General features: G+C 37.9%; 1 protein-coding gene across 1 annotated transcript in view; it reads right to left on the reverse strand.

Moving 5' to 3' along the window:
* The window catches only part of COPA (COPI coat complex subunit alpha), a 40256-nt gene that overhangs the window by 19349 nt on the left and 3374 nt on the right, over positions 1 to 17533 (reverse strand). The window contains exons 2-11 of the mRNA XM_069062896.1: positions 17322 to 17435; positions 16332 to 16405; positions 13258 to 13338; positions 11567 to 11643; positions 10604 to 10713; positions 4884 to 4993; positions 3921 to 4020; positions 3362 to 3497; positions 2536 to 2618; positions 236 to 386 (exon numbers count right to left, since the gene is read on the reverse strand). Coding sequence (XP_068918997.1) covers positions 236 to 386; positions 2536 to 2618; positions 3362 to 3497; positions 3921 to 4020; positions 4884 to 4993; positions 10604 to 10713; positions 11567 to 11643; positions 13258 to 13338; positions 16332 to 16405; positions 17322 to 17435 — 1036 coding nt within the window. The remainder of the gene's footprint in view (positions 1 to 235; positions 387 to 2535; positions 2619 to 3361; positions 3498 to 3920; positions 4021 to 4883; positions 4994 to 10603; positions 10714 to 11566; positions 11644 to 13257; positions 13339 to 16331; positions 16406 to 17321; positions 17436 to 17533) is intronic.

Consider the following 17533-nt stretch of genomic DNA (forward strand, 5'->3'; position numbering starts at 1 on the left):
TTCTAGACCTAAGGGATCTAAAGATATCCACTCCCAAGACTATCCATATAACCACCCTCCTTGTCCACCATACAAATTGGGCAGCACCAAGGTGATCCAAACTATGATATGGGTGAAAAAAATCCTAAATGCTATTTAAAGAAACACGAGATGAAAGCTCACTGGAGAGCTGTTCTGTTATGGATTGGTGTTAAGAAGGTAAAAAATTAACTGGCCAACTTTAAGCCAGATTTACCTCCTCAACTGCATTACAGCAACATCTTTAGAGCTGTTAAAATCAAGCTGGCGCAAGAATCGATCCTTGACATAGTGTAGCATGTTGCCATGAACAGCATAAGCTGGTCGCTCTCGTTCCAGTTTAAAGACAATCATGCCACCATCATGACCTGGATGGAAGGAAAAGGAATGGTTGGCTTTGATCAGAGACAAAAGCTAAGGAATAGACAAAGTTGAGGAAAAGGAGGGTTCAGATTGCCTCTCTGCAATTTCTAATCATATTTCTACTCCTGAAGGCTAGGTGGAACAAGTATAATTTCTCTTCCAAATGATAGTCCTTCAAACTCTTGAAGAAAATTATCATGTCCTCTCACCTCCCCTCTCCTCCCAGAAAGGGTTCTATTCTCTAGGTTAAAAAAGCTCCAAGTTCTTTCAACTGATATTGACATGACATGATCTCTAAGTCCCAAGAGGTTAAGAAAAAGATCAAAACTTGATCATTTTTTGGGGGGGGGAAGGGCAATTGGGGTTAAGTGACTTGCCCAAGGTCACACAGCTAGTATTTGTATTGGGTGTCTGAGGCCGGATTTGAACTCAGGTCCTCCTGACTCCAGGGCCGGTGCTCTATTCACTGTGCCACCTAGCCACCCAAACTTGATCATTTCCTACTAGTTTCTTCCACTGTCAGAAGGAGACCTAGCCTCCTATTGCTTTTCCTTTTTTGTTTCAAAGGAGAACTACATGTATGTGGTTTAAGATTCTTAAGGCCAGTCATTTCTCAAATACAGAGGAGTGAGTCAAATTTATAAGAATATAAGTCATTTCCCAATTGAAAAATGGTCAAAGGATGTGAACAGGTAGTTTTCAGAAGAAGAAATCAAAGCTATCTACAATCTTATGAAAAAAGTGCTCTAAATCACTATTGATTAGAGAAATGCAAATTAAAAACAACTCTGAGGCACAACCTCACACCTACTAGATTGGTTAATATGAAAGAAAAGAGGGGCAGCTAGGTGGTGCAGTGAGTAAAGTGCCGGCCCTGAAGTCAGGAGGACCCGAGTTCGGTTCTGGCCTCAGACACTTAACACCCACACAAAAAAATACTAGCCATGTAACCTTGGGCAAGTTACTTAACCCCACATGCCCTCCAAAAAAGCAAAAAAAAAGAAAGAAAAGGAAAATTGACAAATGTTGGAGGGGATATGGAAAAATTGGAACACTAATGCATTGCTGATGGAGTTGTGAACTGATTCAACCATATTGGGGAGAAATTTGAAACTATGCCCAAAGACTTAGAAAACCATGTATACCCTTCAAACCCAGCAAAACTACTACTGGTTTATATCCCGAAGAAATAAAAAAAAAAGGAAAAGGACCTATCAGTACAAAAATATTTATATCTGTTCTTTTTGTGGTGACAAAGACTGGAAATTGAGGATCATAAATTGGGGAATGGCTGAACAAGTGGTTTATGATTGTGATGGAATACTATTGAACTGCAAGAAATGATGAGCAGGATGCTTTCAGAAAAACTTGCAAAGAAATTATATGAATTGATGAAAAGTGAAGTAAGCAGAATCAGGAGAACAGTATATACATTAAGAGCAATATTATATGATGAGCAACTGTGAATGATTTAGCTTTTCTCAGCAATACAATAACCCAAGATGATTCTGAAGGCATTATGAAGAAAAATGCTATCTCCCTCCAGAGAAAAGAACCGAGGGAGTCTGAATGCAGATTGAAACATATTTTTTAAACTTTATTTTTCTTGGGTTTTTTTTTTTGGTCTAGGTTTTTTTTTCCCACAACATAACTAATATGGAAATGTTTTGTAGGATATACTTATATAACCTGTATTAGGGGTGGGGAACCTGTGGCCTTGAGGCCACATGTCTCCCACCCTTATCTTATATCAAATTGCTTGCCTTCTCAATGAGGGGAAAAATGGAGGGAGAATTCGGAACTTAAAATTTAAAAAATGTTAAAAGTTTTTACAGATAACTGAAAAAAAGTAAAATATTAAAAAAGAAAAAAGGGATTCTCAAGGCCAAGGATCAGCATTGAATAGGATCTAGACAGAGAAAGCATGTGATTTGCCAGTGTAATTCAAATTAGGTAGGTCTCTGGGAAAAGAGGACATCTTTTCTCTAAGAAGACTGGAGAAAAAAGAAACTAAAAACCTAATCAGCTGGCTCTGAGAATTTTGCTTTCTCCCATGCTAACCTACTGTATATCTACTTAAAAAGTGATGAAGAATAACTCTACTCAGTTGTAAACTCTGATGAACAATGAGGAGGGAGGAAAAAGGGCTCTCACCTGCGGCAAAGAGGTTGAGGTTGGGATGGGCAGCTAGAACCCAGAAACGGTCATGGTCTCTTCGGAAGGTCTGAACTCCAGTCCTATCGTGGATTGGAGAAGAGGAGAAATAGAAAAACAATCATCAGTTTCCCAGGAATATTCAATCTGAAAGATAGCAAGCTAACAAACTGAGGAAATCAAACCAGGACTAACATATTGAACATGCCAAAGTAAAGAAGACCAAGGTTACTGAGACAGCATGATACAGTGGACAGAGTGCTGGACTTGTAATCAGGATGACCTTGGGTTCAAATCCTGCCTCGAACACTTACTAGCTGTATGACCCTGGTCAAGTAACTTAACCTCCATGAGCTTGTTTCCTCACCTGTAAAATGAGGGGGTTGGACTCGGTGACCTTTAAGGTTCCTTTCAGCTCTAAGGCTATGATCCTATGATGATTGATCAATACTGACCTGATCAAGAGATCATAATGTTCTTCAGTTTCCCCATCTCAAGCATGTTTTCATTTTTGGATTTCCTCACTTCCTGAACTTATCATAAATTGGAAGGAAAAAAAAATCCCTGTTTGAATTTAGAGAAATAAAGACCAGAACTGAGAGATCCCCATTGACTGGTAGAGAGGAATGAATCAACTATCAACGTCCCTTCAAACTTGTACTATCCTTGGTCTGATTTTTCTAAATGCTAAAGATAACAGATGGACAAATAAAAATCTCTTAGTATAGTTAAAGAGAAAAAAGTGGACCTTACTACCTTCCTCTACCTCCCTAGGGCTTCTATCTATCCCCATCTCCAGTATTAAGTTCACCATAAACTACCTTACCGTTTTGACATATCCCACACACGAATACTTTTATCTTCAGAATTGCTGAGGATGAGTTCCTGGCGAGGGTGGAAGACAGCACAGGAGACATTGTTGTAGTGACCTCGGCAGGTATCTACCTCCCAAGCCTTAGATTCTGGTAGGAAGAAAGAAGAACTAGGTCACCAGTCACTAGGTCACTAGGTACCCTTTCCCTCCTCTTCTACTATTACTGAAATTGGCTATGTGATAGTGAACTGCTCTCAACCAAATGCTCAGTATCAGCACAAAGAACTGTACTGGTAGCTGTAACTGATCAGTATATTTCCTCCTTCTTTGGTCCCCTCAATAGTTTCAAATTTATTTCTACTTCCTTTTTAAACATTTCTCTTTTATTCGAATTCCACAATTTCAAACTGCTATTCTAAAAAGAAAGGGAAGAGGATAGCTTCTATGTTTCAGGATGAACATGAAGAACAGAATCACACAAGAAGTTTGTATCTTCTTACCTGCAGATGGCAGGAGAGCATGTCACAAAGTCTAGGGTCCTCAATTCCTAGGAGTGGAGTGGCCTACTTACCATTCATACGCCAAATCTTCACTTGGCGGTCATCAGCCCCAGACACAATAAGAGGCATAGTGGGGTGGAAAGCGGCCCAGTTAACTCCACGATCATGACCCTGTGTAGAAGTCATGCAGAAGGAAATCTTTTAACATAGCTTTGCAAATGATAACTTGCCCACAGTAAATCAGTGATTCATGCTAGATGAAAAGGATGCTAGTGTCATTGATTTTATTCCTGTGGATAAAATCCTGGAATAGTGATTTTCTAAAATTCTGAAATAAAGATCACCATTTCAGATTAGACAATATTATCAACTGCATAATAAAGTCCACATACCCTCTTTTCTACTTTTTGCCTTCATTATATATTACTTTTTTCCCTTTATATACTCTACATTTCAGCCAAACTCAACTACTGCCTATTTCTTGAACTCTGCATGCCATCTCCTCTCCCATGTATGGGATGTGCTCCTTCCTTATCTTTACTTCCCACGATCCTCATCTCCCCTTCGAGGCTCAACTAATGTGACACCTGCTTTGTGAAGCTTTCCCTGACACTCTTATTTCTCAATTGGAGAAATCTATGTCTCAGTGTTCACACTATATCCCCCAGTAAAATGTAAGCTCCTTAAGGGTAGAGGTCATTGTTTTTATCTATCTCCACATTATTTAACTGAATTATCCAGTTTTTAATTTTTACACGTAAAATGTTTTTTTTTTCATAACTAAGAACAGGAATCATGTCTATTCCTTCTTTAGTGCCAAGGTGATACTTAATAAATATTAATTGAAAGACTGACTGGATTTCTTACAAAAAGTTTGGAAAAAAGTTTAGTTCTGTGATGGCAGGTGGATGATTCATGATTCAGTTTCTCTCTTCTTAGATTTACACAGTGAAGTAACTATCCTTGAAACCAATATGGTCACTTAATCCCTTTATAGGGAATCTATACCTAATCATTGGCTCCAGAAACAGTACCTCCAACACGTGTTTTACAACTGCATCCGTTGTCCCAAAGAGATCAACCCCTGTTATTCCCCTCACATCTGATTCCACAGCTCCAGGGGAAAGGTTCTTCTTCCTTAGACCTTTGAGGCATGAGGAGTAGGCATGGGGGAAGCAAACATAATGTTACCAAAATAGTAAAACATCAGAGGTAAGGCGGGTACAGTGGTAGACAAACATTTAAGAAAAGGAGGGAAAAAAATGAGAGACGGGAAAAAGAGAAACTATAAGAATACTGATCCAATTATTTCCTTGAATTGTTCAATATAGGCAGGCGTACATAAAAAACAATATGTCAAAGTTTTGCTTGACAATTTGGCTGTATCATAATTTATAAAAGGACAATCAGAGCTTGAAAAGGACCTTAGAAATCATCTAGCCCAACACTATCACTTTACAGATGAGGAAGTGTAATGGGAATGTAAATTTTTAAGATCTTCCCTGCCCCTAGGCTAAAGTGCACCTGCAGCCTGGGGTGGGAGGCTTGTTTTTCAGTAGATACTTTTTGATTGGCCAGTGGGTCCAAAAGGTTGTTACATTCTCTGAGCCAGGAGAAGGCTATATAAGCTCTGATGTGAGGCTTTGTTTTGGGGCTCACTTTGAGAAGTGTTCTGTGATTTGATCTGGATTCTGGGAAGCCGTTGTCCAGAGCCCCCTGGCTTTGAAAAACCCAGATGTTGAAACCCAGATGTTGACTTGGTATGGATGTAATGGTTGGACAGTTTGGAAAGCTGTCTACTTTATCTGTTTCTGTCTTGATAATTCTGCCTGTATACTTTAGAGTTCAGGGTGCTGACCTTGAACTAGGTAAACGATACATATTTGACTGATTAAAGTAAGCTTGTTAACCCATTTTGAGTTGCTTTCCTTTAACAAAACAGATCTAAGAACCTGTGGTGGCAGTGACCCTGGGGAGGCTTGGGATGCTTGCTGCCACAGGAAGCTGAGGATCATTTGGATCAAATGGCTTCTTCATGGTTATAAAACTACTAAATGGAAGAACTGGGACTTAAATCCAAGTCCTCTTACTCCAAATAATGTACTCTCTTATGATATATCATGTTGCCTTTCTTTAAGAGACCTCTTTGTAAAATCCAAAATCACCAAAAACTTTTTCTTAAACTTCAAAAATAGTTTCTGAAAGTGTTTTTTTCCTATACTAAGCTGAGCGGCACTTTTAAATGACCCCTTCTCTTCTATAAACCTACACTTAATCTTTTCCCACACAATGGTCTGTTTCCAATTATTGAACAATGTGAAAACATGACCCCAAATAGTGAGTCAATTTCACATCATCTGTGAAATTTTCCTGTATGTTATCTCAAAAGATTCCAAAGAGAAACTCTATGGGAAGGCCATTGCTTAGAACTTCATTTTTTTTCCTTCCATTTGTTTTTTGGAGGTAATCAAGGTTAAGTGACTTGCCCAGGATCATACATCTAATAACTGTCTGAGGCCACATTTGAATTCAGGTCCTCCTGATTCCAGGGCTCTATCCATTTTGCCACCTAGCTGAAACTTCTTAAAGTAAGGATTTTTCAGGGAACTCAAAGAACTTTCAAAAGGGTTTCAGAGACTGTTGCTATGAAGTTTGAAATAACCATCTTTGGGCTGTGTAAATAAGATTAAAGCATGCCTCCTACTAAGGCCTAGAAGGCTTATAGCATTGATCAAATTTATTATTTGGTAGATTATTCAGACTTTTAAAAGACAACCTGTTTAGAAGGGACTATCATACCAATTAATAACACTGAAAGGAAACCTAAGTAACACTATTCCAAACCAACAGCCATATTTGTATACAGCCCGAATATATATCTTACAGGCTGCAAAACACCTATCATTAAAAACCATTCACAGATCATGATTCCTTGTAGTCAGAGACAAGATCAAGATGATTATTATTTAGATAATGCTTTATGATTTTCAAAGAGCCTTCATATATATTATTGCACTTGAACTTAATGAGAACATTGAATTAGGAAGAGCAGATTCTATCACTGTCACTTTACACGAGCAAATAGGATCATTAGGGTTAAATAACTTGGACAAGGACATATTTCTTAAAATTGAAAGAGGTGGTGGGACTACAATTTTGCTCTGCTAATCTAATACTTTTTCTTTTGGAATAATGGCTCTGCAAAACACTCAGCATTCAGAAAAACAAAGTATCTTTGAAATCCTTGATATACTTCTTGATATACTGTGCTTTCTAAGATAAAACAGCTAAATTTCTAGAAGTCTAAAATTTAGTAGTTGCAGAAAAACTCAAGTCACTCTGAATGGTAATGCATCTATATATTTTTAAAGAAGTACTAATATTTCTTGCATACAGCCAGGAGGTGAAAAAGATGACAGTTTTATCTTGTCCCCTGTACCTAGCTGAGCAGCGTGAAAGAGCCAACAGGTTGAGAAAAACAAAGCTAATGCTTTCAAAAATTCTTTCAAGGCTTAATAAACTGATTATCACAGGGAACCTTCCTTTTGCTTCTTCATCCTGTCCCTTTAACAGGATCTGTCAGTTTTCTTTAATGATCCTGATGCATGAAACAGAATCAAAGGAAAGCACAAAGATAGATAGCTGGGAGGAACTTCACCTCCAATAAGCATCAACAAATACATTAAAAGGGAAAGCTCTATTATAGAGTGGAAGCTTTTGTTGCACTTGCGTGTAATGACCCAGGAAAGGGGGAGGGGAAAAATGGACAGATGAATAGAGACAGGCAGTGAAAAGAAACTCAGAAAAGAAATACTTGAGGCTTTGACAAGCCACTCACTAAGACCGAACGACAGATGGAAAATTTCTGCAGCAGCTACACAAATCCAGAGGGAGGAGTAGACACACTCAGATCGGACCAGTTTGGTGCACTCTCCAAATGGGGGGTGTGAATGGGGAGGTGGGGGTAGAGGAAGTAATGAGGATAATTCTGGTATCTGATTAAGAGACATTTAGTACAGAGGCATTCCAAAGACTGAGATTAGTTACATGAGCTTGGCATGCAAAGGGTTAAGCACATAAAAGAATTAAAATATTAGTTCACTCAAAGCTCAAGCTGCAGAAATAGCCAATTTTCCCTGATAAGGTATTGAAAAGGTTCATTTGTATTAACTAGAAGCTTTCACTAAACTGAGGCCTTGAAAGATTCAAATTCTTAGAAAGAAGTTAGACTGTAGTGGAGACAAGGGCCTTCTCCTGAGAAGGCTAAACAAGGTAAATAAAGTCTTGCTGTCAAAGCCATTCCATGTTTTCAATCAAAGGGTTATCCCCTTTTTTTCAAGACGAAGACTGAGAAAAATAAATAGGGGAATTCACACTATATTTCAGTTGCTTTGCCATTTTATTTTCAATCAAGTAATTGTTCCAAGAATCGGAAATCACAAGTAGTCACCTAAATATTAATAGCATTGGCTCTAGAAAAGTCCCAGTTCCTAGTAGTATGAAGCCACCTTGTTCACCTACACTTAATTCTCCCTTGAATAAAAACAAAAAGTAGTACTGAAGAGAGTCTAGAAGGCTCTGGAAAAGGGTAGGAACTTAGGTAAGAGTTCAACCATAAAGCTTACTCTTCCTTTTGGGTTAAGAGATTATCGGGAATGAAGAGAGAACAGAAGTTATTTTGCAAACTTCAGGCACAAACTGGAGGATGGTAAGGGGGAACATTAACATTAGTACCAAAGCTAGCAAGAGATTTCTCACTGCCACAGATATCCATTAGGTTATGACCCAGCTGTCCATGCACTTACATTGCTAGGAGCCAACATACACACCACCACCAGGGTTAAGCCACCTCTTTCTCTCTTCTTTCAGACTCAGGGTCCATAACTTTAGTGGAGAAATGGTCTCTCCCCACTAAAGCTAAAGAAAAAATGAGTATCAATAATCTGGGCTTCCATACCCAAAAGCCAAGTGGTTATTTTGCATTCTAACTGCCCCAACTTGGTTTAGCTTGGCCCCAGGGAATGGACTATGCTGGCACCAGGCAGTTATGTGCAGTGCTCCTGTGGGGTAAGCAGAGCTGAGCTCAAAATGACCATCCCAGAAACCACTAGAACAGGGTAGGCTAGGTTCCAATCCTATTTGGCTCCTGTATCCTCAGAGAGAAAGAGAGAGGTGGGGGCAGGGAATGTGTGTGGTGGAAAGCTGCAGCTAGGTTACTGGGAGAATGGATATTAAATTCCCCCATGTTGGCAGTGAGGAGAGGACATAGGCTCTGACAGCCTCATAGCGCCTATGCCTAGCTCCTCCTGTTGGCATGACTGGTCTAGCGTCTGGGTAATGTACTTCAAATGGCACAATCAGTCTGGTGGAAAACTGCAATGGCAAATGTTGCTCCAACCTCACCCCACCTCCACTTAGTATCAGTCTCTTGTAGGAGACTTTCTACCAGTCCTGATCCCAATTCTTGCAGAAATTTCAACAGAGCATACAGAAACTGCAAGTGATGCTCTTAAAACGCTGCTTCCCTGGCTTGCAGTATATGCTACATCTAGTCTTTAAGGAACTGAGATGGGCAAAATTCCAAATTATGCATTGGGGGTGCCAGCTTCTTCTCAACTTGCTCTCGTTGTTGCTATTTACTAACAGCTGGAGCAGCAGTAAGTACTCCCTTGCCTCAGCACACCCTGCTGCCAGTCTGCAGAGCAGCTGGGAGAGGGTGAGCTGGTCCTCATGTAAAGACTACCGAAGCTGCTTACTTAGCCTGAAGGACTTGGGCAAGGACTCTTAGAAAGCCTTTCTCTTTAACTGCAGGACAGGGGACACTGTTCTACAGTCCCTGACTCTTTCTACCATTGCCCCTTTATAGCGTGGAATCTCTAAGGATCTTCAGGAGCCCTAGAGCTCCAGAGATAAAATAATACAAAAAGATATTCCAGAGAGTTGACAGAAGTAATTAGGCAGATAGCCTTGGCATTTGGATCTTCTGATTCTAGCCACAAAACAAAGCTCTTTTCATACATGCAACACTTTGTTTCTCTTCTAGGCAGTACCCTTTCCCCATATGTGTTTTCTGTCTAATTTGGAAATCAAATTCTATGGGAAAAGATTATATTCAAATTGAAATGCCATCTACATAATTTAGTACCTCAAAGCAAAGATGTATATGTTATGAAATGAAATGATTAGCACAACTACCCAAAAACTTTGAACCATATTAACTCCTCATCTTGGAGGACTTTCTCCTGCCTGTGAATGGCTTGACAAGAAGGTATTCAGAAGATCAAAATTCACTTCTACAATGTTAGAAAAACATTCTCACATTAGGAGCTTTCCCTTTTTGGAACAAGAAAACAAGGTCTAGGAGTCTTCCTTCCCTGTATTAACTGATACACTAAATTATTTTCTCAACTGATATTAATTTTGCTGTTGTTTCCCTATTATGAGTCACGATAACTGCTATTCCTAATGGAATTCAAGTTTTTTTTTTTTCTGAAAGCTCATTTATCAGAAACTGAATTTCCTTCAGTTAGAACTACGAGTATTTCCAAATAACTGCTTCTCTCAGAGATTATTATCCACTGACATTTAACACAATCAAAGCTGATTCTGGGTAATGAGGACCCTAAAAAAGATGCTTTATTTCTCAAATCAGTCCCCAGTGTTCCTTTTCCAAGAAAACCATTCTCATTGCTTTGGGCAATTGCAGTTTTCCATCAAGTTTGATCATACTGTCCCCTGAACTTGGGTAGCTCACCAGAAATATCCCAAACACGAACAGTCTGGTCCAGGCTAGCTGATACCACCAGGTCTTCTGAAGGGTGGAATTGGGCACACATTACATAGTGGTTGTGTCCCGTTAGCACACTGTAAGAAAATGAGAAAACAAATCAAAACAACATTCAGACACTTTCAAATTGAATACCACTCCCCACAGAAAAGCATCACAGATGCACCTCTTATTATGTTTTGGGCCTTTACTATAGATTTTGCTACTCTTTACTATCTAAATATTGCTGATTACAGAGAACTGTATTACCTTCAAACAAAATATATCTTTTCCAAGCATCAGTGCATATTAAAGATACTTGAAAATATAGCAATAACCTAGGTTATATATTGCAGGTTTCCCAAATGTAACTGCAGTACTACTGGGAAATAATTGACAGATTTTTGTGGGACACCTCTCCCAAAGGCAATCACTTCAAAGTGGTCAAGTATAACCCTCACCATCTCATGGAAAATTTCACATAGGATTCTAGCCAAAAAAAAAAAAAAAAGATAAATCATAATATGTCTAGATACCAGAAGAACTTGACAGTTAAATAAATGGAAGAATAGCTCGAATTGATTTTCTAAAAGCTTCACATGATATACTAACTATCTCAAAAAATAATAACTGAATCTCCAGTCTTGGGCTTTGATCTTCCTAATTTGACCCACTGTTTTAATTTCACTGTAGTATATATTCCCTTAGCCATCGTACTAAATCTCACCACCTATCTGTTAAAAAAAAAAGGCCAAACATTCACTATTGAGCTTCCATATATAACTAAAATTCTTTAATTTCTACATCCTGAAAATGCAATCAGTAATTAACTAATATTATATAATCCCCTTGGGAAGAAGGTCAGAATAATATTAATATACTCTATAATGTAGCAAATTAAAGTATTGAGGAGGCTGAAGGCTCCTATGAATCATCTGCCTCTTATATTACCAGACACAGGTCCTAGACTGCCAGTTCCATACACGGATGGTCTGATCATCTGAGGCACTGAGAATCCAAGGATATTCCTGCAAGATATTCCAGAAACAGGGATTTATCAGGCAACCCCTATTATTTTTCTTATTATTACTCTGGGTTCACTCCAATGACAAAGGTTTTAACTATATTTACTAGGAACCACTGAGGCTGAGGGCAAACATGCTGGTAATCCAAGGGACTGAACACAGTAGGGAGACTCCTCTCCTATGTATTTTGTATTAGATTTAGCACTTTTAGAGTATCAGACAGTGGAATGTAGATGTAAAAGGGAGTTTGGATTGGTTTAGGATAAATTCCCATACACAGAGTTTAGTGCTTTTAACAAGAATGCAATTTTAGGAATTAGTAAAAACTGGCCAGCCCATAAAACATTTCCAGCATCTGCTTTCCCACCAAAATGTACAAGTGTTTTCATTCCTTGCTGGACATTTATAATTCAATTACATAGTAGGCACTTAATAAACATTTAATGAATGATTGGTTAAGCACCTACTATGTGTGAGCACTTTATAGATTATCTTACTGGAGCCTCTCACAACATATCTATGAGGTAGATACTAGAAATGCTATCATCTCTTCTACACAGATCAGGAAACTGAGGGTCAAAGGGGCTAATGCAGATAGTAAATGCCAGAGGTGCAACTGAAACCTAGCTCTTTCTAACTTCAACTTGAGAGCTCTATCCACTACACAATGTAATATACAAGATAATATGAAGAGTGAAAATGCACTAACAATTGCCTTGAAGGAAGTTACAGATTCTAAGAGGTAATGGTAAAGAGGGAATAGATTTTAGATATGAGGAAAGGCACTGAGATAGGAAAGACAATGATGAGGTAGGGGAGCAGCTAGTAGATTAGTCTGTCTGGAACACAGCATGCAGAAGTAGAACGAAATAATTCTAGAAAGGTATGTGGAAGCCAAACATGATAACTTGTTCTAAACAAGGGACTATGTAATTTTTTTTATAAATTAAAGTGTGAAAATGCCAAATTAATCTTTTTGCATGGCTGCCTAGATTATTTTAATAAGCATTAATTATTATTAGCCTTGAATGTTTCAGTTACCTTATCCTATTTACTTTCTCAAACTGTTTTTCAATGAAACCACAGAACTGGAAAGAACTTTGAGGAAATCATCTAATCAACCACATAGGTAGGACTTCAGTTATCAACACTGAAATTATTCAGTCAGAGCTATGTCCCTCTTTTTCAGTCTCCCTTTTGTCTCAGGAGGGAACAGCAAAAACTAAGATCCATAATTTTTGAATTATTGCCATAAACAACTATGCATTTGAAAAGTTACATTGTAATAAAACCTTCTGACATGAGATTAGCATACAGATCGCCTTTTTTTTGGTTTTCAAAGTTGGCAGGTCCAAATCAAATTCCCATTGCTTCCTTAAATGAGAACTGTTTCAGTAAGAAGAATAGTGAGAAATAAAGACAACCCTGGATTTTTCCTTTTGCAGAAGAAAATGGGGCAGTAAGAGAATCAACTTCATTACAATGACTCCAACAAAGTTGACTAAGATATGCTCAAACACTGCTCCTTTTGTTAATAGCTCATGAATTCTTCAAGATGTTTAGGCGGGAGATGCCTGTATGAGAAACAACAAAAACAAGAGTACTGTAGATACTCACATGATGAAAAAATGTGGTACGGATATAATCCAGGTGTCCAAGCAAAGTGAACAGACAGCGCCGGAGTTTGTAATTCCACACCTAGGGGGAAGAGAAAAGTCAACAAAGAATGTCTAGGGAATATGTGGACACCAAGACTCTCCTTCTAGATATCTACTACTGGAGTTCCAAGTTTCCTAACATACTTATTTGGTCTTATCTTCTTACATTTTTGAGTCAATTTAGGAACTATGATTGAGGAAGAAGTAGACAGAAGTCTTTAGAGGACATTTTAGGTCATCCCAGGGAAACTAGAGAAGAGGAACAACAAAATCTGGGGACCTTCTCAGAGATGTTAAAGCATTTCCTCTATCTGGAGAACTAATCCTTTGAATAATGTAGAATGAAGATATTTATAGCAGTACTGTTTGTAGTAGCAAAGAACTAGAGAAGCAGGTATCCACTGATTGGAGAAATGACTGAACAAATTATCGTTTATATAGTAAGTTGTTCTCTTTTTTAAAAAAATGTTGGAAATATCCCATCTTCCCTATTCAAGAGCCATTCCTTTTAACAAAGAGTAAAAAAAAGAAAAAAACAGTTTAACAAAACTAAAACATCAACTGAGTCTGACAGTAGATGCAATGTTCCATACTCACAATTACTCATGCCTGCATGAAACATATATTCTCATCTTGTCTTTGAGGCTAAGCTTATTCATTACAATCATGTGGCATTCTGTGTCCTTTTTGTGTATGTTCTCTTCCTTTACATAGTGTTTATTGCTTTCCTGATCTTGCTTACATCACAGCCTATCAGTTCACTTAAAGATTATTATGCCATGAGAAATGGCAAATATGAAGAATTCCAAAAAGTCTGGGATGACTTGAAGTGATACAAAGTAAAATCACCAGAACCTAGGAGACAACTTATACAACAACCACAATAATGTAAAGGAAAACATCATTGAAAGACTAGACTTTTGATCAAAGCAGTGACCAATCATGACTTCAGAGAACTGAATGGTGTAGCACGGGGCATATAATTTCAAACATTTAAAACAACTAGTTGATTAGTTTTGCTTGACAATTGTTTAAGGCTGGAGGGGTGTTGTGCAGAGGGAGATGAGAGGGAGGCATGGTTCCCAGAAGGAGGATAGGGGAATTAAGGAGAGTTTTTGGGAAGTAACAGAGATATAAAAAAAGACCACTAATAAAACACTGAAAAGTTAAAAACAAAAACTAAACTTTTAGGATGAGGTACTGACCCAAGCCTCAACATGATACTCCTTTCCATCAGCACAACATGGGGCTCTTTTATCCCAATTCATCAGAGCTCTCAAAACTCAACCCATTTGAGGCAATAACATCATTTACAAGTGTAACTCAGCAAAGAATGTAGCATACAGCAGAATGTAAGAAAATCAGTGCCTCATACTGACACCATTTTTTAAATCTTTAATTTGATAAAAAATGGTACAGACATTCATACTTTCACATTCTCAATTTATAAAATGAAATAATATCTACCTACAAGGAGCTTAGATAATAAAAGCTCTTATTTAAAAAGCATTTTAAGATTTGCAAAGCACTTTATAGACATTATCTTACTGAAGCTTTACAACAAATTTATGAGGTAGACACTAGCAATGTCATCATCCCAGCTTCACAGATCAGGAAACTGAATGTCAAAAGGGCTAAGACTTGTCCATGTTTATATAGCTAGTAAATGTGAGAGGTGGTATTCAAACACAAGTCTTCCTGACTCCAAGTCTAGTGTTCCATCTACTACATCATGTAAATATGAGGCAATCTGAAGAGTGGAAAAGCACGAACAATCTCCTTCAAGGAAGTTACAGATTCTAAGAATACTTGTGCTTATAAGCTTTAGTATTTTCTGACTGAAGTGTTCCTTCAGATTCCCCAAACTATCAACTACCATAGGTCCATTGGATTGGTAGTGATTTCACCACTTGCTTAATTTTCTCCTTTATCTCACCTCTTTGGAAAAAGAATAATAGGAAACTCCAGATAGGTGATTGTGTCCTAAATAACTGAAGCTTACTTTTAAAAATGCTAACCTTTGTTAAATTTTAATCCTTTTTGATGGAATTTCTTCCAAAATGTCAAACCTTTCTCTTTTTTCTAAACTGCATGTACTAAATATAATTAATTTGTTCTTGGGAAGTCAAGATCATTTATGAACTTGTTATCAAGTTATGAACATCAATTATTGAATTGTGACTTACTGAAATGCATAGAGCTATTGATCTTACATGAAATGGCCCAGGTCTGTAGTGTTGAAAAAAAAAAAAGCAGAAAATAAGTCTGCTTTCTAGTCAATCAATAAGCATTTATTAAGCACTTAATATTTGCCAGGCACTGCACTAAATTCTATAGTTCTTCTGCCTCATGCTGTCACATCTATCATTGGTCATAAAGTTTTTTTCTCTTTGGTGTTTGAGTAGTAATTTATTTGCACCCCCTTTATGAATTTACCATATTCTCTTTTATTATTGCTATTATGCCTTTTTTTTAAGAGGGGGGAATACAGGGCAATTGGGGTGAAATGACTTGCCCAACGTCACACAGTTAATAGGTGTTAAATGTCTGAGGTTGCATTTGAACTCAGGTCCTCCTGATTCCAGGGCTGGTGCTCTATTCACTGTGTCACCTAGCTGCCCCCTCTTCTACTATTATTAACGTGTATAAGCTGTCTCCCTCTTTTAGACTCTAACTTTCATGAGGAGATGGACCATATTTTATTCAATTTTTGTATATTTCTCAGGTTTAAAATAGTGCTCAGCACATGGTATACACATAACAGATGTTCGCTGAATTAAACTGCTGTTGCTAAGTCTTGCTACAATTTGGGGACTGAGGGTGGCCCTGCCTACTCTATAGCATTAAGTACTTAATTCTGTGAATAACTTTGGATCAAATATTAATGGTTCACATCTTAAGTTTACAGCTGTCTCCCTGCTAATTCAGGTTGTCAGGAGTAAGATGTTCAGTTAAATGAGGTATCCCTGTGCCTCCCACTATTCCCGACCTTCCCACATTCTGCTGATTTTCCCCAGATCACGTTCTCTCTACCTTGATCTTATAATCATCTCCTCCAGAGACGAACAGTGGCTGCTGTTTGTGGAAGTCAATGCCTCGTACAGGACCTAGTAAAATGAGGTGGTAGTAGAGCATGAAGAAGCCAGAGAAAAATATGTTAAAGGAGTTATAAATGTCTACCCTCCAGGAAAATCCCTATTTAGTAGTACATAGCCCCACCTAAACCATTACCTTTTTCAATCCCATTTAATCCCAAAGAATTTAAATTCAAGTGACTTTCTGATTATGACTAAGTGACAACAGACAGACAGTCACAAGTGCTACATTGGAATCTACAAAATACAAAATGAACCAGAGGAAGGTCTCTAGGTCAATGGAAAGATTCTTTACAGACTTTATAGGAAAACATAGTCAAGAACTGTAAAGGTTAAGAGGGTTAAGATGGGCTCAGATATATGCTGGTAGATGGAGTTCTAATAATAATAACGAGAGCTGACATTTAAATAATACTTTAAGATTTTAAAGCAATTTACCTACATCATTTCATTTGATCACAACAACTCTGCAAGGTAGAGAGATTATGTAGGCATATTATCCCATTTTTAGATGGGAAAATTAAGGTTGAGAGAGCTTAAATGACTTGCCTACCATCACACAGATAAATAGTGTCACAGGCAGTATCTGAAGACAAGTCTCACTTGTTACTCCAAGTCCAGCTCTCTTTTCATTATATCAAGTGCCTCTCAAATTACCCACAGTAAAGAAGTCACAGATTCAATGAAATTTCAAAGTTGGATGCTACAACCATTTTTAGATTTAAACTTTTTTTGTGTCTTGGATTCCTTTTGCAGTCTGGTGAAACCTATCAACCTCTCTCAGTGTCATTTTTAAAAGGAATTAAATAAGAGGCACAGGATTACAAAGGAAACCAATTACATTAAAATGCACACATTGAAATATTTTCTTAAAAAATGTATATGGACTCCAGAAGAAACCCCGCTCCCCTGGAATTCATTCTCTTACCATCATGCTCATCAAATTTGTCAATGAGGGTACACATTCGGTAATCCCACAGCTGGATGACACCATTGTGAAGACTAGTCAAGATCCAGGGTCGTTTAGGGTGAAAGCTGAGTCCTGGGAAGAATGAAATAGTGAACCACAATGAGACAGGCTCACTACCTCAAGCTCCAATAATTCAGACGTGAAAGAAATCATTTGATGCTCAAATTTCA

Source organism: Petaurus breviceps, unplaced genomic scaffold (assembly GCF_028583685.1).
Source record: "Petaurus breviceps papuanus isolate PSGF00001 unplaced genomic scaffold, PetGlider_PUasm1.0 90510, whole genome shotgun sequence".
Taxonomy (NCBI): Eukaryota; Metazoa; Chordata; class Mammalia; order Diprotodontia; family Petauridae; genus Petaurus; species Petaurus breviceps.